Raw genomic sequence first — 25,123 nt, forward strand, 5'->3', positions numbered from 1 at the left:
GTGAGTCCCTCAGTTGATTTGATTTCTGTTGCCTTTACTCCTGGGAGGAAAACACCTGGGATTCAGATCAACAAATGTTGATTTTAAAACCAACAAAATAAATCTCAAGATCATTATTTCTGATGTCAAGAGAAGGGAGAAGAAAGTAACTGCTTTTTTATTGATTTGTTAGAATTTGGAAATTTATTTCAATTGCTTTTTTGCAGGTCCATAATGTTTCCTTTGCTTTTGAGTTGATGCAAGATGGAGGGCTCAAGAAACCAAAGGCTCGTCCTGAAGGTAATATATGCGCTATAGAGGCATAAACTATTTATACAGACAGAGTGGCAATTACATCTCTAGTGTGACTCCATTAAAGTCAACAGGGTTACATCAGGAAATGATGTGGGTGTATGTATTATATATGCACACACGGTAAAACTTTTGTTTTTCTGACTCCCTTTTATCCAAAAGACTCCTTATGCATATCTGCTTTATCTCCTTTAATGTGCATCATAACTGGAGTAGACTCAACTATTAACAGGTTCAAGTCAGGCCCATGATTTTAGTAAATGATACTGCTATGTGATTGCTGTCCAGTAGCCTATGTTAGATCAGTTGGTGCTCTCAGTTCTTTTCCTAGTGGAAAATTTACATAAAAAATTAGCACTAATTTGCTAGCAACTTGATCACAGAGACAAATAACCGAGGGGCTAATTTTGTTCCTATGGAAATCAGTGACAAAAACCCCATTTGCTTCTATGGTGCAGGGCTAAGTACTGAACGAGCACGAAGACTGAATTGTGCTTTTGACTTTTTAAAGGTTGTACCTCTGAGTACCAAAGCTAATTAATGGAGCAGTGTCAAGAAGCTTGCACTACCTCTGCAGTGTTTGCTCTTTGGCTAATGAGAGGAATTATGTCATCTTGACTGTCAGTCGAGCAATCTTCATTTTCATTATGACTACCCCAGAAGTGACAGGTAGCTTAGCCTGACCATTACTGCAGGAAAGCCATTCAAAACAGTGTTACTTTACTCTTTGCTACAGACTCCATGTGGTTTGCCCTCTGATTCAGTGTACAGCAGAGGATGTTGTAGTGAGAACTGGGACAGCTTTCTGTGTCAACATAGTCTTTAAATCAGCTGATTATTGTACCCTTTAGGAATTAAATTTATTAATAAAAGTAGGACGGCAAGGTTAGTTAATATGGCAGTTGTCTTGGTCTGCTTATCTCCCGGTTCACATTTGCTACACTGGGTTGATTGAGGGTGCTGATATACCATACAGAGCTGGGATTTCTGTGGAAGGGAAAGTAGCATCGGAGGCTGTGCTTGTTGCCAGTAGTTTCATTTCATCTTGCTGTGGAATCCTGGCACTTGCAAACATTAGTGTCCCTTCGAATAACAATTTGCAGTGGTGCAGTTTCTCACGCTCCACAGAATGTTTTATGTGTGGGACTCACTGTGTATGCCCTGCTGTACTGGTGTCACTTTGTGCCTGAATGGACCGGAAAGCACCCCACTTTGCTGCTTACGTGCTTTCTGCAGTACTCGCAAGAGACAGGTCTAGTGTTCAATTGAATATTTTAGTATATCCTGCTCCACTCACTCCCACCCCAGTAAAATATCATAAGTCATCGTGCGTGGTTTATACAACACTGCCCAAATTACAGGCCACATTCTGGCCTTCGTTACAGCCATTAAATTTAACAGACACATCTGAAGGCAAAATTTTGCCCTAAGTCATTAAAGTAGAGTGAATTTTAGTGGGCTGCTTGATTATTTTCCTAAGAGATTTTGATAGGCTGTAGAGGTATTATTCATTTAAACTCTATTTTAGGCTATTTTTAGATTTATTGGCACCTTTTTGTCAGCATTCTGTCAGTGAGCACTGGCTGGGCTTTGGCCACACAAACTTGCTCTTACAAGGAAGATTGAGATCATGCTTTTTTGGGGTATGTCTTGTGTCCTTCCTGTCAGTGCTTCTCATCTCATGACCTATAGTTACACATGCAGTGAGGCTATATCTGATATCACATCACTTTTTAATCTAGCAGACAAAGGTCTAACAAAATCCAATGGCTAGAAGTTCTTTGGAAGGAAAAATTCAATTGGAAATAAGGCATACATTTTATAAGTGAGAGTAGTTAACTAATAGAACAAATTCTCCATCACTTGAACTTGTTAAATTAAAAGTTGATGTGTTTCTAAAAGATATGTTGTACTCAGGCACAAGTTATTAAATTCAACGCAGGAATTACGTGGTAAAGTTGTCTGGCCTGTGTTATGAAGGAGGTTAGACTAGAAGATTATAGACCCTTCTGACCTTAAATTCTATGAATCATTACATTACATTAGCAAGTAAAAGACTTGGGTTTATTCCTTTTCAGCAGGAAGAGTGAGCAACATGTCATAATTCCCTCCCCAGCGCCTCCCACCATCTGAGGCAGAAGTGGTGGCAGTGGCTCAGAAAGGAGACCGACCTGGTCTTCAAGGGTGGTTTCTAGGTTGCAGGACCTTGAGAATAGGAGGGAAGGGAAGAGGTAAACCAGTGGAGTAATGGGAGATGGCACAGATACCCTAAGAATCCCTGAAGGCAGAGGACCACCTGTCAACTTAAAAAAAAAAAAAAAAAAAAAAATCCCATTTTATCTTACCTGTAAAGTGATTATTGCAATTAAACTGCACTGTTCACTTATCTTGCAGACCAAGTTTTATAACAAAGAATAGAGACAATGAATCTCAGTACTGGGCACCTAGAGATGTAGTCCTTGATCCTGGGCTCTAGCGGAGCTGTGCTTAGGGCAGCAGTAGACGCGGGCTTTATGTCACCTTCATGCTCCCCCAGTGCACAGGGTTGCTGGAGGTTAATTAGGTCTCAGACAGAGATCGGAGCAGCCTCAGAGCTGCTCTAATTCCTAGCTGCCTGCAGTGGGCTCAAGGGGGATGGGTGGAGCTCAGTGCTTTCTGGCCACTCTTCCCGCCTTTGGAATACTCTGTGTTGGCTGGATGGTGTAGAGTTGGCTATGCAGGCTCTGTGCCAGGTGTTGATTACTCATATCACAGCATCCTCAGCTAGCCTCATGGGCCAGCTTTAAGGGTGCTCTGCACTACCAGAACTATACATTTGGTATTGGAACTTCAAGTTGGCTGCCAACACCATTAGATTGAATCTGCCTGTAGGTTTCGTTGGCTCACACCAAAGATTCCCCTTGGCTTGCTGATTGTGGAGGATGTGGCTAGTAAGAAACTTTGCTCCTTAGGGCTAAATTCACATTTAAATCTATCTGAGGCAACTCGATCTGTTGCACAGAATGTACTAACACATTCCCAAGCCATTTGGGAGTGTGTTGCTGCTGGGGATGCTGTGGTGTTAAACGGCTTCCTACACCTTCTGGAAAACTTCGATATACAGAAAAAATTCTGCTAAAACTAGGACTTTTCTTCCTGTGTTATAGTGGTCATTTTCATGCAAGCAAGATCTTTCTTAGGCATTCCTCTGCTTCTGCTGCTTATGCACACATCCAAGGATCAGGAAGAGAGGATAGCATGGAGCAATTGCATGATGCTGGGAACTGGTAATTAGATACGTGGTTTTTCACTTCTAAGTCACCACTTCAAATCTGGCTAAGCTGATAGAAACTGCACGTCATTTAGTAATGGTGGTGGCTGTCTGGAGGTTTGTGTAAAATAGTTAATTTCTTCCCAAACAAGTCTATGCAGCACAAATCTGTTCCCTCAAGTGGCACTAATTGAGAGCCAGTTGGCCATCCTGTCACAGAGGCTGAGAAGCATATGTTCATGGAGAATGAATTTCTCTCACCTAACAAAGGATCATTTCAGGCCAGGCACATTTGCGGGGCATGGTGAGGAAGCCTGTGCTATGTCCTCTCTGTGGAGCTCTACAGCCAGCATGTACTCACACGTATTCAATCCACGTGTTAAACGAGAAAGACAAAGAGCCTCCTTTCATGCAACTGTGCAAAATAATAGATGAAGAAAGGGAGGGTGAGAGGAGGCTGAAAACCTGGTGTGAAGTGTAGGGGGGCTTGTGAATTGTCATCTAAAGAGTGAAGCAGGTGCGAGAGAGTGTCATGGGAATGATTTTTCCAAGCAGGCTGTGTATGTTTTATTGTACCTCATACTGGTTTCCCCAGCTCAAAGAACTGTGTTTTTCCTCTCTTCTGTGCTCCTTATTGTTCTTCTCTCACATGTCACTTTTTTGAGAATGGGGTTTGTGGGTTTTTTTTGTTTTTTGCCTGTCCTCCTTCCTCTTCTTCCACCCGCACTGTCTCCCCTCAGTTATTTTCCTCTTCCTGTTCCCCCTACTTTTCCCTCCTATCCTCTCCCTTACCTACATCTTTACCTGCTGCTTTTCCCCTCTCCTGCGCTGTCGACGTTGGGAGATCCTCTCTTCAGTTTTGTAAGGGCACTCTGTGCTGTACTTTCCCCTGGGCAGCCTTTGGAATGGACTTCTCTGTGGCACTTCCTCTGTGTTGTTGTAGCAACAGAACAGGAAGAACAAAGAGAGAAGCTCTTTCTGTTGTGCATCTGAGGTGGGGGAATACCAAGCCCGTGAGCAATAAGCATGAAGTTTGCAAAGGGGAAGAATGGGGAGGGTGGAAAATGGCCTGTCATTATGGTGGACTGTAACTGTTCATGCAGTCTTCCCTTCCTTGCTCTGATGAAAATGTACCCACACTCCAGCACAGTGAGGGGGGATGCAGGAAGGTTTGGCACACAAAGCAGGAGTTTAAGTCCTGCTCACTGCATAGCAAGTCATTACAGAGGTTCTAGGTATGTTTGGTCCAGAACCTCACAAGAAATATACAATTTGGACTTAAATCTCCACTCTGGACACCTGGTTAGCAGTGTCCCTGGTAGAAACTCACTAGAAATTGTTAAAGCTGTGACATGGTATCTAATATGGAGTATTTTTCAGTTATTTGTGAGATATCTGGTCTGAGACAGAAGAACCCTTCAGTCTATGATAAATTGTAGATCAGAAAGGGATAAGAGTTCTTTTTTTTTTTTTTCCCTCCCTCCAGAGAGAAGTTAAAAATATCAGTGATTGAAGTAATGGCTAAAGTTTCTTGAAGTCTAAAATATGATGCTATCCAAGGGAACTGGACCTATTTTTTTATTTTTTTATTCTTTTGAGTTCACAGATCAGAAGACACTTTCTTCCACTCATAGGAAACTGGGAGGTAGTACTAAAGCAACCTAAGAATCTCTCCTTTTCTTCCACAGATGTTGTTAACTTGGATCTGAAGTCTACCCTCAGGGTTTTGTACAACCTGTTCACAAAGTACAAGAATGTTGAGTGATCCTGGAAGCTCCTGAGATGTTAATCCTCACAACCTTCTTAAGGGAAAAAAAAAAGAAAAGGAAAAACAAAACGCACTCTGTGTTCCCTTTGTGCCTTACACTATATTCCATGCTGCATGATGGCATTCCTTCTCCTGTTCACATTATCTCCATGTAACTCTTTGCATGACATGCCCGCTGAAAATACGTTGTGTATTTTATGTTAGCTCTCTTTTGAAATCTCATTTTTACATCTTTGCTCTGAGATCCTTGCGTGTCTGTTTGCTAAGGTGAACAAGCTTTCTTGTTATGTTGATAAAGAATACTACTAGTTACTTTGATAAACAGGAAAAACTTGAACCCTTCTTGATGGGGCAATGCCTATATATACTTTCTTTTGTAAACTACTTTGGTTACCATTGGTGGTGGAAGATACGCTAGGCTTGAGTGTTAGAAATACAAAAGCAGACCCTTGCATTGTAATGTATTTAGAAACTGCAGTTTCCATTAAATAAGGTTTGTGTGTGTTACTGTATTTGTTTCCAAGGACACCACCTGAAACTGTACCATGAGGGCTTTTTCTATCTTTCATGTTAAGCTCATACTACCCAGTATTATTTCCACTTGATGTTTACACACAATTAGCCTAGAAATGGAATTATTGCCAAATCCGGTCATAGCTGCTTTTCTCTCCCTCCTTTTGTGCCGAGGAGGGAGCTGTAGCCACACTTGAAATGTGTAATCTGGATCAGCTCGGTGAGGAGCTGGTCAAGGATGGACGGACTGGATTTATCCATTCTTTCTAGCCCTTAGTGGAATGAGCAGGGGGAATGACAGTTTAATTGCTTAGACGTGCAAGGTTGACCTTTATTTTCATGTGGAAAAGCTAAAGTGCCTGCTCCTGCTCTCATTGAAATCAATGGCAGTTACAGTATTACAGAGCCCAAAGTCTGTAAACAGAACTACAGTTTTTGTTTTGAAAATTAGATGGAGCAAGGTCATTTTTCAATAAGATTTTGCCTCTGCTTCCTGGGTTATTCTGGACAACGCCATATAATGTACACCAGTATCGAACACACCGGACTGCACTGAATTTGGAACAGTTTAGAGGTGGATCCCAGGGCTGAAAATAACATAAGTTTCCTTTCAGTGATGCTGTGATGAGTTTACTTCATCCCATCATCCCCAATGATACTTTGCTACTGCTATGAACTCTGGACTCAGTGGTATAATCCTTAGGCAAAACTCCCATTGAAGTCAGAGGGAGTTTGCTTGAGAAAAAACTAGACACTTGGAATGTATCTACCTTGTCACAAGACACCTTGACAGCACTAGATGGATTTCACCTGATTGTGCAGACATATCTGCGTGCCTAATGATGTTATAGGTAGTTAAATGTACAAAGAAGGCAAGGCTAGGATGTGGTTTATGTGAACAGGTTATGGGCAAGGCTATTAAAAGAAATAGTATTATAATACCAAAGTCAGTTATTTGTGGGCTATGTATTTTATAGCATTCCTTCCCTCAGAATGTGGAGGAGAGATTCAAAGCCACTATATTATTGCTTTCTATTTATCACATTAGTCACACTTTATGGGCTGCCAGGTTTTATGTAAAGCATTTAACAGAGCGGCCTATCAAGGAAGGCAGCGTTACTGCATTATCTGGGCCAGGTTCAGTCCTGTTGTAAGCAGAGGCTCATCTCTCATTGACTACAAATGAAATGCATCTGCTTACACCAGGACTGAATTTACCCTTCAGTGTTAAAGACCAAAAGGAAACGCGTGTCCCCTTACTGTGCTATGTGAACTGTGGTGTAATTGTACAGAAGAGTCTCTCATCATTAACATTTTTGTCTCAGCTTGACACTTTAACAGTGACTTGCAAAAGGAGAAAACACTTATTTTTTGTTTCTTTGTGAGATATAAAAGGTGGCCTAAGGGGGTAGTGTCCAAAAAAAAAAGTGGGAGGAGGTTTCTGCTTGTTTCTGTTAGAAATTCAGCTCTCATCTAGCATGGAAGATGCTGTGATGACTGAAGAACTAGTGAGTTAGATTGTAAGGATTAGATTCACAAAGGAATTTAGGTGCGTAACTGGGCACCTAACTCCAAAATTTAGATCCTCAACTCCCCTGCTCAGCTCTATATCCCTAAACTCCTACTTAAACTCAAATATTGGATATGAAGTGGAAGAGCTTCAACAGGAGAGTGTGAGAGCCCCACCCCAGAAAACCCCATAAGCCAGCAATGAAGGCTACACCTAGGAGTTGAGAGAACTGAGTTCGAGTCCCCATTCCAAGTCAGGCAGAATGGTGATTTGAACTGAAGTTGGTTTTGCACATCTCATGCGAGTGCTCTAACCACTGGGCTATTAGATAGTCCTTATACGAGTGCTCCTGTGAGCAGGGGACTGCAGGTTTGGGACCTTTAGTTTGTATGCCATGGGCAAATTGCCAACAGGATGCTTTCAACTTAAGAAGGGCTTCCCCAAAAGTAATCAGTTTTAAAACGCAATCATCTTGATATAGTGCCCCATCAACTAATGTTGTTTATTTCACATACCTAATGTGAAATATGACATGTTTATATCACATACCTAATGACATGTTTATATCACATACCTAATGGGTTGTAATGGGCTAATATGTTGTGGGTTAAAGCTTAAAAATATAGGCCTCCCTCCATCCATGCTAAAGAACAGGATGGTTAATATTTTGTTCACGTTACTGGAAAGTTTGAATTCTGCCTCTTAGTGTAGAGTTGTGTAGAAAAGGCCAGGGAATTCTGAGGCTTGTGGCATAGTTCGTGGACACTGCATGCCCAACATTCGAGCTTCCACATTTCTATATGGTTAATGAGATTGGCTGCCTGTACAGCCTGTGTAATCTGCCTTGTAGATTCACCATCAGAACTGCGGATTCAGTTCCAGCCAGTCGTCGTTCAGCTTGCTGTAAGGCTCAGAAGAGGCCTGAGCTATGGTCAGCTATGCTCTAACGTTTCACAAGACTGCAAAGCAACAAAAACAGAGTTTACATCAATGCAAAAACTTAGAGCTTTCTTTTCCCCACTAATAGAAACCCAATGCTTTGTGTATTAATGTATTTTAAGAATCTTTTCTACTATTTTTTAACAATGTGCACTCTGGATTTCTGTTACTAAAAAAAAAACAAAAAACCCACACAAAAAAACAACCTTGCAGATGAGATACTGCACTTGTCATACCATGGACAAGTCTGGCTTAGTGAGAGTGTAAAAGTAGTGTACTGTAAGCAAATTACAATGCAATCCTATGTTTTCTAAAATCACAGCAGGAGTGTTGTGGAACTTAATGCATGGTTTGTGATAACTGTATTTATTCTAATAAACAAATGATGATCACATAGCTTTCTTGCTCTTATTTGGCCTGCTTAATGGATGAAGTTATAATAAAAGGAAGGACTTGAATGAAGAATGCATTTAATGAAGATCAAGAGGCCAATGAGATATTGGTTTGCATAGGCCTTAGAAAACAGAGCAGTCTGTCTCTCTGACACTGGTAGAACAGCATATGAAGGGGTCCACTCACTGCAGGTGCACCTCTCTTTGCCTGGCTCAGGGAATTTGCTTTTGCCCCATGAGGTGGCCCCTGCCATCAGTTGCTTTCTCTCCATCTCCCCTCTATGACTTGGAGTGCTTCCTCTTGGATGATTCAGTCCTTCGGCCAGTCACTATATAGTCTTCCCCCATTTTTTCCAGGGCAATGACGTCCCACCAGACAAGCTATCCATATGTCCTCTCAGGCAGTCTTCTATTCCAACTCCAGCTCTGTGCCACGTTGCCAGTGGCTGGTAGCGGAACCCAGGTCTGTCTGCTACTCTAGGTTCCTGCCCAGGGACCCTGTGACTGCTGTTGCAGTCCTTGCACTCCTTCCTACCCACCTCTCCATCTCCTTGCTTTTCTCTGGGTTCACCCCCAGAGCTTCCTCCACTCCCCATGCCCACTTCACCTCATAGGCCTCTTGTAACACTCCCTAGTCCAGGGCAGGACTCCAGAGCTTACTTGCCCCCTGGATCTCTTCCTTGTCCCTGGCCAACACCTTTTCACTCTAGGCAGCAACTGCAGATCTGCTGCCTGCAACTCTTTCCTGTGCTTACTTCCTGGCTTTATAATGCTATCCCAATCCCCACCTCTGCCTCATATGCCATTAGGCCTTATCAAGCCCTGGGCCCCCTCCAGGTGCAGAATCTAAGGTTAATTGACCCCTTCTGATCCATATTAACCAGCTCAGGGCTTATGGGGTGGACACACCATCACACACCACTTAGACTATTGTACTTAGATTGGGCATCTTATCAGTAGAAAGAGATTGGGGGGAACTGGAGAACAGCAAAAAAAAATGACTGTGAATTCATCAGTTAATGATGGGAAGGCTTTAGACAACAAACCCCAGTTAGTGTGGTTGAATGATGAATGAGTATATGTGGAAGGGGTATGGCAATCATCTACCAGTATCTGATGGGGATGTATGGTGAAGGAGAGGAATTGAGTAGTGCTTGGGGGCTATAACGTGGAGTAAGAATGTGAAATTTTTTAAAAAGAGCAAATTTAGCCTAAATATGGTGATATGATATCAGAGTGAGCCGCATTAGACTGTGAAATAATCTCTCAAGGGAAGTGGGGGAAGCTTCACTGCTTGTGATGCTTAAAACTAAATTGGACTAACCACTTGAATTTACTTCAGGGACTCGTCATGCATTAGTAACTGGATGGATATGACCTAGTAGGCTTTCCCCATTGGTAAGATCATTACAATATTTTAAAATGTTAATTAGACTAGGGGAAAATCTAAATCTGAAGAGCAGTTTTTCCTTTTCTGTCTTCAGAAAGAAAAGTATTTAATCACCTGAATGGTAGGTGCTACTGTATACTTCTTAATAGAGAGATGCAATGTTCTGTGCAGTATGACCACAATTTTCCCTGTCAATAAAATACTAGGGGGTTCTCATGGCAGGCAGGGGAGTGTCTGTGGCAGGGGAGTGAGGAGGCGAGGGGCAGATGGGGGTAAGAGAGGTGAGTGGCGGGTCGGAGACTGAGGAGGGATGCAGGAAGCAAGCGGTGGGCAGGGTGGGGTGAGGAGGCGAGCAGCGGGCGCATGGCCAGAGAGGGGCTAGCCTCCCCAAAGGGGGAATCCACTGACTCCACCCCCTTTGCCTGCACCCTCCACCCCCAGCAGCTGGAGCCCTGAGACCCCCTACAACTGGCGCCACAAGCCCCTAGCCCGGAGAAGCCCCGAGCATCCCGCCCCTGCTCGGCTGGAGGAGCCCTGGGCTGGCCAAAGCCCCGAGACATCCCCCTCCCACACCTGTCTGGAGGAGCCCCGGGCCAGCCACAGCTCTGCCCATCCCTCCCCAGACTCAAGCCGCCTAGATATGTTTTTCATTATTATTTGGACTATTATGTTGAATTTCCTTTTTTCTTTTTATTTGGACTATTATGTCAAATTATTGTACAGACAACCACTTTTCCCAAAAAAGCAAAAGAAACAATAATAAAAAAGACAAAAATGCACAAAGCACTTTATTTGTGTTTCTATTCTGTTAGGTACAGTAACGAATAGAGATAATTGTGCATTATTTTTATTATTGAGTTTGCAAAAAAAACCCCAAAACCTTCCATAAACAAATTACAATGATTTGTATGTATGTATGTGCATATTACTTTATTAACTTTAGGAAAAATAAATAATTTTAGGAAAAAAGCGTCAGTGCGGCCACCAGCAAGAGTTGGTGGCTGCACTCTGAAGCCACCAAAAAATTTGTTGCGAGAACCCCTGGTTTAGATGCATGTTTACTGCAGTTATTATAGACTCTAGCAGAGACCATACTTGCTGACATCAGGGCTCTGAACAGAACTGTGGTTTCGTTTTTAAAATGTAACATAAGAACTGTGTGTAACTTGTCTCTTGATAATCTTCAAGCTGCTTTGAACGGAAGGCAGCAATTTCAACACAAGGATGCCCAAAACTTTATCCTATGATAGGTTTCATACTTCTTTCCCATGACCTTGCCTTGGATAGACTCCTTGAGGAACACTTAGAGAATTATTAAAGGCAACGTGGTGTCAGTTCTTTTATGTAAAATGTTATATGCAAATTGATTATATTGGCTGAATATGGGATGATGTCATCTCTTTCCTGTTGCTAACAAGCAAACCTTTCCTCTTGAAAACCACAGTGCAAAATGAGGAAGTGAGGGACTCTTCTAAACTGAGTGCAAAGAACTAGTCTCTCTTTTGGTGTCTTGCCTACTTTTCTCATCATGGTGTTCTAATGGCAGCAGTATGAAATTGGATGGATTGATTGAATCCTGACACGTGCAGTTTTTATTTTTTCCGACTAGAAAGCCTTTTCTCACTAATTTTGAGCTTATTTGGAATACCACTTTTGGCTTTTTCCAACAGGAAATAAATCCATTCAAAGTTCTTGGTGTCCTCATCTGCAAAAGTAAGTGTTTCATGTATATTCTATGGTAGATTATAATTATGGTAGCATTATGAGCAGTAAAACATATGTAATAGCTCAATGAAATTTGGTGAACCAGATTGTGAAGGGATAGTAGATGAAAAGTTGGGTGATTTAAACTATTAATACAAAATGGTTTTTATGGCAAAATAACCATCTTATCTGCTATTTTCAGCAATTAAAGAACTGTTGCACTGCAGCTTATAATATTCTAGCAACTCTTGACATACCTGAAAACTTAGTGATTGCCCCTAGCAGAATGCAGAAAAATAAATAACTTCTGCCTTTCACAAGAGCTAAGAAAATTTAGGACATTGTCAGTAACTGAGAACACCGAACCAAATGATGCCATTTTGCAAGAAGAGTCAAAAGTAAGGCCAATATGATTTTAAAATTCCAATGCACAATATTGTTGCAATCAGTACTCTAGCAACTGGAATAAAACAAGTGGTATTCTCCATGCACCAGTAAATAATGCATGCATGGATGCAAGGCCAGAGAAAATAGTCTGATGGCAAAAGAAATAAAAAGAAAAATAGAAAAGAGAGTCTGCAGAGCCGCATTGCAGCAGGCCTGCATGAGCAGCTCCAATCTTAATACTTCTCCCAGCGCAAATAAGGAACTGAAATCGAAAAAGGATTCCAAACACATTCACATTCCCCCATGATGTTAGTGCAATATGTACACCTTTAGCAGGCAGTTTTCTGAGATGTCTACAGAAAACCTGGGAAGTTGTTTAATACTGAAGCTGTTTCACTAGAGCAGGGATGGCCAAACTTACTGATGCGCTGGGCCATATACGATAATCTTCAGAAATTCAAGAGGGGCTTGGGGCTTAAGCCCTGTGGGGAGTGCCTGCCGGGGTTCCTGCCCTGCGGAGGGGTGGGAGGGTCTAGGGAGTTCTGCCCCACGGCAGACGCCTCCCACAGGGCAGAGGCCCCTAACCCCAGCATGTCTCCATGGAGCAGAAGCCGAATTGGGGGAATGGTCGGCTTTGCAAGCTGCACTTTAATCATAAAAGAGCCACACGTGGCTTGCGAACCGCAGTTTGGCCACACCTGCCCCAGAGTGTAACTTGGAGCCTGATCCAGAATCCGCCTTAATGATAATAACTAATGATCCTATGAAATGCTGAGGCCCTCCGTTTTCAGCTGCCTGGCAGGTCATTGGATTGAGCCCTAAGCATATATTTATGTAGGTTGCCACCAATTTTTAATTTAAGGCTTGTTTTGGCGTGGTTCTAAGTACTTCCTGTGACATGCTGAGATCTCCAACTCCAGTAGTCGTAGGTGCTTAGTATCTTGCCAGCGTAAATCATAAATGTGTGTGAGATCCCCCAGGTTTTTCAGCTTGCCAAAACAGCTCTTTAACACCTGAGAGGAGCCAATGTTCCCAGGAGCCAGGCCCCTCAGCATTCTGAACCCAGGTTGGCTTGGGAAGTGAGAGAGTGGCAAAAACAGCCACAGTACAGAATAGCAGATAGTCCCTGAATTTAAAAGCTTACAATCTAAAAGACAAGGCAGATGCAGGGAGGGGAAAAGGGTAGAACACACAAGGAGAGTGAACAGTATGATAATGGCAGATGTCATCTTAGTGCTGTGTTCTCCCACTGCCACCCCCGCCAGCCCTTTTTGTGGGGTTAGGAGGAAGGAAGTATGCTAAATGGAAAGAAAAGTAAAGAGGGGAGGGGATACTGTCGTGAAGGAGGTGAGGGAGATGGGACAGGGGTGAAGATGAAGGTAAGAAGGGCAGATGTGGGGTGAAGCTGAGGTGAAGAGCCTGTGAGGCAGAAGCCTGCAGCAAATTCTGATCTAGAATCTAGGTTTCCACTGGGCTAGGCATGCAGTGCTGGGTCACTTGCCTGACACTGCACAGCAACCCACTTTTATTGTAAAATAAGGGCTTGAAACAACCCCACATCAATGTTCTCCCTGGAAGTCACAGGAGATTTCTCAGTGTACAGACTGTATCGGCCAAGATGGCCACTGTCAGTCTATTGATTTAATTTTACAGTGTCATACCTGCTGAATGTCGTCCCTTTATAGCCTTAAAGTACTTCAAGAATAATTAGGGCACAATTGTGGCTCACCCTACATGCTCCTGCAGTGGAGTAAAGGGGTGTTTGGCACATCCTCACTCCTCTGGGTGGTTTAGTCAATATGGTGGGTCCCAACTCAGCCGGGAGAGCAACCTCCATTGGGCCCCTCCACCTTTCACCTCCCTGTGCAAAAGGACAGGCAAGGGCAAGGAACTGGCAGAGCCTTGACTGTAGTTGACAGTCAGCTTTGCTCAGCTAGTGCAGAGGGGGGGAGTAACTGACACCTGGTATCAGATTAGAGCAGATTACTTCCCTCACAGGAACAAGGCTGGGGGAGTAGAAATCCTGGGCTGGCACAGTTACCTGATGCTCCTTACTATGGGCCGAGAGGAAACCTCTCTCTAGCCCTTATCAAATGACGCCCCACACAGCCACTCGGAGGTAGGTGTTACTCTCTTCACGCCACAGATGGGGAAACTGAGATGCCAAGGTCTCAAAGATGGTGTCTGATTTTGGAGGCCTCCTCAATAGCCCGTGTGTGTTTTTAGTTACTAACTTTTTATTAGAAAGAAGCAGAATTGTTGACAGTCCAAGTTATTTTCAGCCATAAGTATTAAAGGAAGAGTGACCGATATAAAAGATACGGGGAACAGCACCACTGAGGCAATATAGGGTATGAATTACAGTAAGTGTACACGCGTCTAAGAGTTCTGAGAGAGATTTTTAAAGGGAAAAGTGGCAGTTGGACACCTAACCCCCATTAACTTTCAAGTTAGGTATCTAATTGCCACTAGCACATATGAAAATCTTCCACTATATTAATTATATTTTTCATTTCCCTTGGTCCAGTGTTCCTCAAATAGTTCAGTTGTTACTGTTAGGTAGCAGTAAAAGGCTCCATTTCTTATAATTATTTCATTCTTGACAACTCTATTTCTAGAGCTGGCATTTGGTTTTGCAACCATAGTGATGAAATACATTCTCTCCAGCAGTTTTGTGCATTTTGTGTCTGTTGTGTTGTGCAAGACTGATGTGAAAATATCTAATCATAGTTTTCTGCTAGTATTGTCTCTTCAAGCATATTTTTAAAATGGAACCATCAAAGTCTGTACTAAAACACAACACATTCACTTTCCTTATAATGGAGCCCTGACAAAAATGTGAGAGAGATTCTAAGGGGACCCTCCCAATGCTGTTTGGAGTTTTAAGCTATCAAAGCAAGAGATTGTACCTCAGAGGTCTTCCATGTCAGATGTGCAATACTATTTGCAGTGGATCTCTCACCTATGGATTATTCTGTTTCCTGTTCTCACAATGTGAATGTTTAACGAAGGGTGCCCTACTTTCCTTTAAATATATTTCTTCCCTATGTTTTTGAGATTTGAAACTTTTTTTAATAAGAGGGGAAATATTTCCTCTTCATAATAATACCTAGGTCTTACACAGCACTGTTCATCCATAGGTCTCAAAATGCTTTACAAAGGAGGTCAGTATCATTATCCCCATTTTACAGATGGGGAAACCGAGACACAGGAAAGGTAGTGACTTGCCCAAGGTCACCCAGCAGGTCCATGGCAGTGCTGAGTCCCCATGCAGTGCTCTATCCATTAGGCCATAGGAACATAGCATTAATAATACTGGACAGATTATTTATCCATGATATCTGATATTTTGCCTCCAGCAATAGCTAAGATTTAATGCTTCAAAGGAAAGTGAACTGTGGCCTCACTTCCAGAATGCAACTGATTACAATGCTGTTTACCTTCTTGCCCTTTGTCTGTTTAGATTGTAAGGGGAAGAAACTGGCTCATACTCTGTGTTTGTACGGAGTCCAGCATGATGTCGCCCAAATCTCAGACTACTCTAGTACAAATAACAAGCAATAATAATTATACATGTCTGGTGGTGATGCAAGTTGTAGTCTTTTCTGACCCCTGCAGATGATCATTTTGTACACTGATGTATAAGATTTTAATATCCCTATTTTTAGCTTGCATACTATAATTACAAATGTATTTATAAATACAGTTACAGTGAAAATTCAGTTACAGTATACAACGTGATTTCCTGCAGTAGTGAACTTAAATTTACTTACCATTAGTGTAATAAGTTAAGGGCTTGTTCTTGTATTATAGGACAAAGTAAAGAGAGACTGCTCAGTTTTTAGCTATACTCTTCAAAATCTTAGTCTCCTTTAGTTCTTTACCATTCTTGACTAAGCAAGCCTAGCTTTCTCAGCCTTTTATATTACATATACAAAATCCTACATTAAAAGAATTTTAAGGTTGCAAAGTTAAGGGATAGCTCAGTGGTTTGAGCATTGGTCTGCTAAACCCAGGGTTGTGAGTTCAATCCTTGAGGGGGGGCCATTTAGGGAAGTGGGGAATTGGTCCTGCTTTGAGCAGGGGGTTGAACTTATATGATCTCCTGAGGTCCCTTCCAACCCTAGTAATCTGTGATTCTAACGTTAGGAAATTCTAGGATTAATGTTGTATATACAAACTTATTCTGCTCTGCCTGATATGTTTGCATTTTTTGAAAAGATACAATTCCAGGTGATATAGGGCAGGGGTGGCCAACCTGAGCCTGAGAAGGAGCCAGAATTTGCCAATGGACGTTGCCAAAGTGCCACAGTAATAAGTCAGCAACCCCCCATCAGCTCCCCCCCCCCCAGCGCCTCCTGCTCACCAGCAGCCCCACCAATCAACGTCTTCCTCTCCCTCTCTGCACCTCCCAATCAGCTATTAAGTGGCGGGCAGGAGGCTCCAGGGGGGAGGGAAGGGGAAAGGATGGGAGGGAGAGGAGCGAGGGCATGGCAGGCTGGGAAGGGGTGAAGTGGGAGCAAGGCTTGTGGTAGAGCCAGAGGTTGAGCAGTGAGCACCCCCTGGCATACTGGAAAGTTGGAGCCTGTAGCTCCAGCCCCGGAGTCGGTGTCTATACAAGGAGCTGCATATTAACTTCTGAAGAACCGTATGTGCTCCGGAGCCACAGGTTGGCCACCCCGATGTAGGGGTATGTTCTCTAGTGGTTATAGACCCTTCTGCCTCTGTGCCCCTAACAAGTTTTTGTCCCTCTTTGCTCCTATCCTATTCACCCCCACTTTGGCGTTTGCTACCCTCTCCCAGTATTCCTATCCAGTTTTGAAAATCCCTTCCATAGTCTTCTATATGTTGACAAGATACTTTGGACTGTTCTCGTTTGTGTGTTATTCCCATTTTATTTCAGGACAGCAGTGGTTGGGAAGGGAAATAATGTCAAAGCCTGAGCTTTTTTTTAACTTTCTTATTTAATAAGAATACATACAGTCTTATAGATCTGCTATATTCTTGGTTTATTCATCTCAAACAGTTAAATGCTGACCATTTTTATAACTTGCACCCCGAAGTCTCCTGCTGAAGCATTTATCATCTGAACTGAAATAGGATTTTGCTGATCTAATTCAGATTAATCAGAACTGACTGGAATTAAGACATTATTTTAATACTGTAGTGCTTTTTGTCTCCAGGAAAAAAACTGATTAACTTCATTTTAATTTTAATGTTGCTTAAATATATGTTGCTGCATGTTTAAAAGTAGGTCACCCACAAACACTTCAAAAATTGCTGAAAGAAATAATTTAATTTGGTGCATATTCCCTCATTAGTACTCATTTTGGCTCTAGCACATTTTGAATTTTTTTTTTTCAATTTTCTAGAAGCAAAAAGTAATACAATGGAACCAGACTTTTTCACTGCTTTTGCACAGCCTGGTGTGCTTCATCATTCGCCACTTCAGAATGATGCCATTCAAGGTATGTGTTTTATAAACCAGCAATGAAGAAAAAGAGAAGAGGGACTCAAAGAACCAAAAAAATTAAAGTTCTCAGCACAAATGAATCTCACTTGTTTTACAGCATTAGTCCCAGGTTCAATCAAGCGTAAGTAAGTAACCTTGTTGCATGGAATTTAGTCTCCAACTCTGCATAGGTGGGTTATGAAGAGTCAATGCAAGTTCCGGCTAGTCCTCTAAATGAGGGTTACATTTCACACAAAAGAACCAAACCAAACTCTGGTTTTGTTTATTTTTAGAAAGCGTTCCTTTGGTCTCATCAATTTGAATCCCTTGGAAAGATCATTTCTAACAGGCAATTGTAATGATCTGATATGCCATTTTCTCCCTATAAAATTACAAATGAGTACACTTTTTCATGCTGTAATTAGCAAAATGGGGCAATGTTGAACTGATGGCAGTTGTTATAGAAAACTTGCATTAGTCACATTAGAGAATTGTAATGGATATTGTTCACTTCTATTTATAGGAGAAAAGAGGAAATTCATAAATCCTACCTCCTGCAATAACCCTAAGTTGGAAGAACTACAAATGGTATCCTTTCTTTTACTAAATTATTATTTACACAGAAACCCTTGTTTTTAAATGTTGTGTAAGCAGGATCCATCATGTAAGGTACTGAGCTCTCTAGCCCCAGGCCAGCAAAGAACGTAAGCAGGTTAGTAATCCCAATTACATCAACTGGACTACGTACAGGCATAAAGGTGCTTTGCTTCCAGGTGCTTTGCTGGATCTGTGCCCAAGAGCTTAGCACTTGGCAGAATCAAGTCTTAGATGCTTAACTCAGACAGAACAAGACTTTTGCTGTGTCGTGTGAAGGGGAATGTGGTTCTAGCATCTGAGAGGATTTTTTTTCTCCTAGTCCATGTCCAAAGTGTTCAGCTGGATAACTTCTGAGCCCAAAATATCCAAGAGTTCCATTGTAAAGAAAGCGACAGTGTAATATCAAAGAGGATTCTAACAAACAAACAATAAATCAAATGTTAACATTTGCTACTAGTAAGGCTAACCCTTAAAGCAATTGAGGTTTGCTGCCCTGACTCTGTGACAGGAATATAGGAATTGCCACACTGCTTCAGAGCAGTGGTCTGTGTAGTCTAGTTTCCTTTCTTCAACAGTGGCCAATACCAGCTGCTTTAAGGCAGTTGGACAAGCCATCTCAAAGGGAGCAATGAAGATCACTGTAGAGGACACTGGTCATGCAAGTCACCATTCACATTCATAACAAAAGCTTTCAAAATTGTTGTACAATAAATTCCATTAAGTTCTAGTTAATGTAATTGAGTAAAATGAACTCAGTTTTTAAACAGCAGCACTTACTTCACAGAGACTTTGAAAATCCCCTTCTTTGTTATATATTCAAACATAATTCAAGATGCTTTTCTCATGTGATAGCGTCCTGGATATCATCATACTGAACTTGCTGTTTGGAAGGATCAGTAAAATGGCAGATCTCATTGGGCAGCACACCAATACCTTTCACAGTTATAGAGATATTAAAACTGTGACAGGTATTTTAAAAATGACCTTTGAGTGTTGGTGTGTATGTATAGCTCATATTCACAAAGCCCTAAACATACGGTTTTGTGTTTCTATATTATATGTTCCCTAAAATCTAATAAGCTCTCAATCAGTTCATGAAGGATTTAATTTTTGCAACAGGTTTTTACCATTTCCATATTTGAATAAATGAGAGAATTTGAGAGGTGGTATAGCAAGAAGGAATCACTAAAGACACTGAATTCATTCTTCACAAATTGCCAAAATAAAGGTTTTCTTTAGTCTGTGATTGTGAAGATTCCTGTGAGCTTTGCTGTTGACCCCATTCATGGTTACAGCCCATGAAACCTGGGTTTGACTGACTAACCTGTGTCCTCATTGGCCAGGGGAAGAGAGAGAATGCTTTATGTTGCTTACCGTCAGCAATGCCTTCTGGCATATCAGGGAGTGGGAGGCATTGTCTTCCTTGTCTGGAGAGTTCATAGCTCTGACACAGAGACTTTAAGGAGGCGATTATAATGGGAGACGTTGGGGTCTCTTCAAGGGCTGCCTTAGAGAAGCAAAGAAACTCACTTGTGGAAAATATTAAATTAGTTTCCTGATTCAATTGGGTGTTCTCATCAAGGTGGTTTTGGGGGCCAGGAAATACAAGCTGCAAGATGGGCCACCTCGGTTGCCAAGAATATTAAACTACAAGTAAAATGTGAAGTGCCTAAAGCAAGAAGAAGTTAATAGCAAACTTCTGCTTCAATTATTTTGTTTTCCTTTCCCTATCTGTTCTTTTCTCCTGTATTTTCAGATACACTTCTTTGTATTGCTGCCTGGGGAGACCCTGGTAGCTAGAGGTAAGGCAATGTTGCCCAGGCTGTAGTAGGGAGATGGCTGTTAAACGATAAAACAGGTGAACCAGGAAGCTTGTGACTCTATTTTCAGCAGAGCAGTTCATCAGCTTATGCCATTACCCTCAGCTTTCCAGTTCAAACTACACTAATCCAATGCATCATCAGAACTTGAACTCTAGGCATTAGATGAAGATCACTCAGTGGAATCCTGCTATCTCTTGGCTTTGAATGTGCATTACACACACTTTGCGAGCTCATCAATATAGAGCAGAGAGGTTTTTTAATTTCTTGTGAATTTTCAAACATCTCATAGGGTTTTTAAGTTTTTTTCTTTTTCTTTGAGAAGCATGTCTTCGGAGTAACAGTATAGACTGGAATGTTTCACCCTGCAGAACAGTCTAATGAGGGAAAAATAGGTTTATTCAGGATTCCATTCACCCCTGCACAAAGAAGCAGCACAAAACTGATACACCAATTAAGCCCTCCAAGCAGGGTTTAATTGGGACAGACATGACCATAGAGCTGGGGGCCTTCAGAATTAAAGCGTGAGCTGTCATATCTTGAGCTAGAGCCAAATCTCTGTAGCTGGGCTGTAACAGACTAATATTCTCTGCGGAGCAGGCACAGAAGAGGACCCATAACACACATTCACCGGCTTTCTGCACAGAATGAATTCTACCCTTTAGGCGTTTAAAATTTTGAAGTGCTGAAACACATTCTATCAACCACAGCAGAGGGGACACAAACAATCTGAGCAGAAATACCAAAAAAGTCTTGATATAAGTGCCTTACCTCTAGCTACCTCCCTTTAGCACACAAAGAGGTGTTACATTTCATACTGTGTATATGCCACTTAGTGAGATGAATTGAAAATAAAATGGATGTGAGGGAGAAGCAGAGAAAATGAAAAAGGAAAGAGAAGAGAGTTGGAAAGAGAAAATAGGGACATGGTGTTAGAGAGAGAGAGAGAAGACTAAAATAAAATAGACAAGGAAAGACTCGATGGAGGATGAAAACAAAACAGAAGACAAAGGAGGAAGGTGCACTCTTGTGATGCTAAAGTATTGCCATTTATTTTCCCACTGTCTGTTCCAACAACAGACATATCATTATTGACTGTTTGATTTTTCCCTGCAGCTCTTGATAGATTGGATTAACACAACCCTGAAACAGGAACACATAGTAGTGAAAAGCCTGGAAGAAGACCTGTTTGATGGGCTGATACTTCATCATCTCTTAGGTAAGTCGCTTCTTTGAGCTTTGCTCCCTAATAAATCTCACATGCTCTTCAGTGCCGAAGCTCACAGATAAAATAAAAATCAAACACACTAAACTGTAAGAACAGCTTTGCTTGCTGGTATCTTACTAATTATTAATGCCTCTTGCACTCAAATAGAGATGAGCACTGCACTGTGAACCATATATGATAATTGCAATCCTGAACAAGTGCTTGACCCTTCCCCGCTACCCTTTGGAAAGTCTTTTTATTCCATTGTTTGTATAGAGAGTAAAAAGGTTAACTTTGAAGTCTGAGGTTATGACACCTCCAAGAGGTGCTGATGACATCATAAACCATGACAGTGAATATGATTTATGATATTACCATAAACACCAGCTGGAATCACCTCTACAATTATAAATATGTATATTTTTAAAAAGCCATAGTCTGAGACCTCAGGCCAGAACTTCAGCTGGTGTAAATCAGTGTGGCTATGTTCACTTCGGTGGAGCAACATCAATTTTACACTAGTTGAAGGTTTGGCCTCTTGAATCAATTCCCAGCCTAAAGTTATGGTTTACCATTCCCTCCATCCCTCTAATTACGGCTGTCTTTGCCCTCTTCTCCATTCTACTTTGACTGTAACTGGATTGGCCCTCACCTCCTAATCTTCTGATCAAATCTCGTAAATCATAGTGGTGCCACCAGGCTCGTGAATAGGATTGGTTTTCTTTTATAATTTGGGGCAGTGGTGTCACAGCTATGAACTAAGATTTTTTTTTTATATGAACCACTATGTGCTTAGCACACATACCAATCTACAGGGCAGATTCACTCGGGGGTTTCCTGCAGTTCCCTCTGGTAAAACTCAGGGTGTGGACCACTTGTGGCTAAAAATCAGCCTTCAGCCTATGGCCCCAATCCTTCAATCAGAACCATATGCAGAGCCTTATTGATATCAGTGAGATTCTGCATGAACCCAAGGGAGTACCTGTTCACATCCAATTGCTGGCTTCGGGTCTGCGTTATATAATTTATTAAATTATACTAATCACTTATATCGAGACTTTTTTGGTATTTCTGCTATGATTTTGTATTGTCTCTACAGTGCTGTTAAAACACACCCATCTTGCTTTGTTTTGTTTTAACTATGCTCCATCTCAGAAAAACTAGGATCTCTCAGACTGGATGTTGAGAAGATTGCACTGACGGAAAAAAAACAGAAACATAAACTTGCTGTTATTCTGGAAGCTGTGGCCCAGAGTTTACAACTAGAAGAGAGCCAGCTGAAATGGAGTGTTGATTGTATGTGCAGAAGTAAAATGCAAGGAAATTACCTCATAAAAATATATTGTTCTGGGGTTTTACTGGGCTAAGAAGATGCAGCTAAAGGAAGGATGATCTTGGGGTTAAGGCACTGAAATATAGCCAGGAACTGAACCCAGTTCTCCTGTGTCTAACTACAGACTTCCTATTTGACCCTGAACAGGTCTCTTTAATCTTTCTGTGCCTCATTCCCACAGCTATAAAATGGGACTAATCTGCCCTTCCTCACAAGCGTATTTGGAGGCATATTTCATATTTTGGTTGTAAAGCACTAGAACTTTCTCAGGAAGGCACAATGGGAATGCAGAGTATTACGATTAGGCTGTAATGAGTTGGCTCATTACTTATAATTTGCTTTCTTTTCATGAAACAGCCATTTTCCAGAAGGACTTACTGAGCACATTGTATCTTCTGATTGCAATAGCAAAGCACTTCCAACCTGATCTGCCTATCCCTTCAAATATTAGTGTGGAAGTAATAATCATTGAGGTAATTATGGCTCTTTCCTTTGCTGCCATGGGGTTACGGAGATCTCACAAGAAATTAAAAAATACAGTGGAAGAAAAGTGTGGTGTATATCACTGTATAACTGTTATGCTTTTGTTTTCTGTGTAATTCACCTTTTAATTTCTAGAAATCTGTTATTTGCAGGAGTAACCAACCATTTTGTGTTCAGTTCAGAGGTAGCGTTCTACAGAGGCTACAAATGCAATGTTTTGTCATGGAGACTTTCCTGACATGCTTTTGCTGTTTCCACTTAATGTAAAATAAAAGACATTCAGACTGAAAGCAGAGTTGCTCTTGGTATATGGAAAATTATAACTGATTATAACCCCAACTGTTTAAAATTCATTTGTCTGCCCCCCAGAATCCTGAGATTGGCCTAAAATCATGAGATTTTCTTTTAAAATTTGGGTTTTTTATTTACTTTCTGATTTTTGTGACTTTAGGGTGCACTTGGGTCACATTTTCAAGCTTTTCTCCATATCTATGAGGGCTAGGAACTTTAGAATTTTATTTATTTAGGTAATGAAATAAAAACTGAGATTCTCACATAGTTACATGAATCTAGGATCTGGGGCTTTAAGAAAAACATCACATATCCCACAACTTGTGATATAATTGTGAAAGTTGGCAACACTGAGTCAGTTTTCTAACTGTGGGTGAAGTTCACATGCATATAGAGCACAGCATGAGGCCTATATCCCCCTTAAATCTTGCTTAATCCCTATTTGGTGGGCTGCATATGGGACTTAAGTGATGCATATGCCTTGGGCTTGCTCTCTACACATTTAAATCTAGGAAAGTCTGGATTTTAAATGCTTTATTGTACGGATAGTCTCTGACAGGAAGATCTAGATCTTGGCCACACAAGATGCCAGTGTCACTAAAATCATTTTTGACAGTTGTGCTTAGGTTCCTAAGTCATTTAAGCAGTGGTGAATATTTTAAACTTAAAGTTTATAGCAGCAAACTGTTAATAAAAGTTACCTTTACTACCACAGATTTCCTTATATAGCCCTTGAAGTTAAACATCATTATTTTGTATTGACTTTCTGTTTAACAGCGTACCTTAACAGGATTAAGGACAGAAAATGCAGTGGAATATATCACAGAGAACAGGTAAGGGAAGAAACATTTTGTTTTATAGATTGTATAACAAAGGAGGATTGAAATGATCACTTCATTTATTAAAATAATAGTGTGGCTGTGGCTATTTAAAAAAAATATCCCAAGCAACCAAACGTTACAGCCCTGGTCAAATTTTCCTTTGTGGTCAGACACCAGGCTGCTGTACTGGATTCAACCTTTGGTTCCCACATGTTTTTAAGCCTCCTGGGTTCATTCTCTGGCACAGTATCTAGTACCCCTTCTGGGATGTGGGATCCCATGGTTTAGCTGCCGTAGGCTCTGCCTTGGTTTTTCAAATAACTCAAGCATATGCTTCCCAGAATTCCACCATGTTGATACCCTGGTTTATAGTTTCACTTTTCTGGGACATTGTGAGACTTAAAACAAGGGAACACAAACATTCTGCAAAGGAACTTCTAAACCAGACACACTTTACTCATAGACAAAGCACAAGAGATATTCAGATCTAAAACAACAAATGCCTGAACACAAGGTCTTCCCTCAATTTCCTCACCCTTCCTGAGAGCTCTTTTGGTATTAATCAATGTCCCTCAGGGAGTCCAGGATCCTCTGACACCTTCTCTGTTCAGTCTTGTCTTCTGGTTCTGGTCCCCCTTGCTAAAGTAAGTCTCCTTTTAACAACCATTTCTTACACCTTGTCTCTTTCTGGCCTTCCCCTGGGGTTATTCCAGCCTCTAGTCCTCTATGGGCTATAGCTAGGGGTGGTTGGAAAGCAACAATTTCACTTTATGAAAAATTTCCAGATTTCAGAATTTGTTTTTGTTCTGCATCAGATCAAAAGTGCAACTTTTCAAAATATTTTATGAATGAATACAAGAGAGGCAGAAAAAAGACACACCACCCCAATAATAGCCAATAGTCTAGAGGATAGGGCACTCAGCCTGGTTAAGTCACTGGTTTGGAGCAGGGATTTGAACCTGGGTCACCCACATC

The 25,123-nt window shown here is 41.4% G+C and overlaps 2 protein-coding genes across 9 annotated transcripts in view; both read left to right on the top strand.

Moving 5' to 3' along the window:
- The window catches only part of PARVB (parvin beta), a 121,170-nt gene extending 114,411 nt beyond the window's left edge, over positions 1 to 6,759 (top strand). For all 5 annotated transcript variants that reach the window (XM_032781979.2, XM_032781983.2, XM_032781982.2 and 2 more), the window contains exons 12-13: positions 207 to 279; positions 5,230 to 6,759. In XM_032781979.2, coding sequence (XP_032637870.1) covers positions 207 to 279; positions 5,230 to 5,306 — 150 coding nt within the window. In that variant the 3' untranslated portion in view covers positions 5,307 to 6,759. The remainder of the gene's footprint in view (positions 1 to 206; positions 280 to 5,229) is intronic.
- A 4,735-nt stretch (positions 6,760 to 11,494) lies between these two features.
- The window catches only part of PARVG (parvin gamma), a 42,857-nt gene continuing 29,228 nt past the window's right edge, over positions 11,495 to 25,123 (top strand). The window contains exons 1-7 of one of the 4 annotated variants that reach the window (XM_032781974.2): positions 11,495 to 11,766; positions 17,517 to 17,612; positions 18,120 to 18,184; positions 21,130 to 21,232; positions 22,376 to 22,516; positions 22,911 to 23,026; positions 24,105 to 24,160. In XM_032781974.2, coding sequence (XP_032637865.1) covers positions 17,534 to 17,612; positions 18,120 to 18,184; positions 21,130 to 21,232; positions 22,376 to 22,516; positions 22,911 to 23,026; positions 24,105 to 24,160 — 560 coding nt within the window. In that variant the 5' untranslated portion in view covers positions 11,495 to 11,766; positions 17,517 to 17,533. Of the gene's footprint in view, positions 11,767 to 13,489; positions 13,524 to 17,516; positions 17,613 to 18,119; positions 18,185 to 21,129; positions 21,233 to 22,375; positions 22,517 to 22,910; positions 23,027 to 24,104; positions 24,161 to 25,123 lie in introns of those variants that run through there. The other 3 variants (XM_075070327.1, XM_075070331.1, XM_075070336.1) reach the window with 3 other exon arrangements.

The sequence above is a fragment of the Chelonoidis abingdonii genome, chromosome 1 (genome assembly GCF_003597395.2).
Source record: "Chelonoidis abingdonii isolate Lonesome George chromosome 1, CheloAbing_2.0, whole genome shotgun sequence".
Taxonomy (NCBI): domain Eukaryota; kingdom Metazoa; phylum Chordata; order Testudines; family Testudinidae; genus Chelonoidis; species Chelonoidis abingdonii.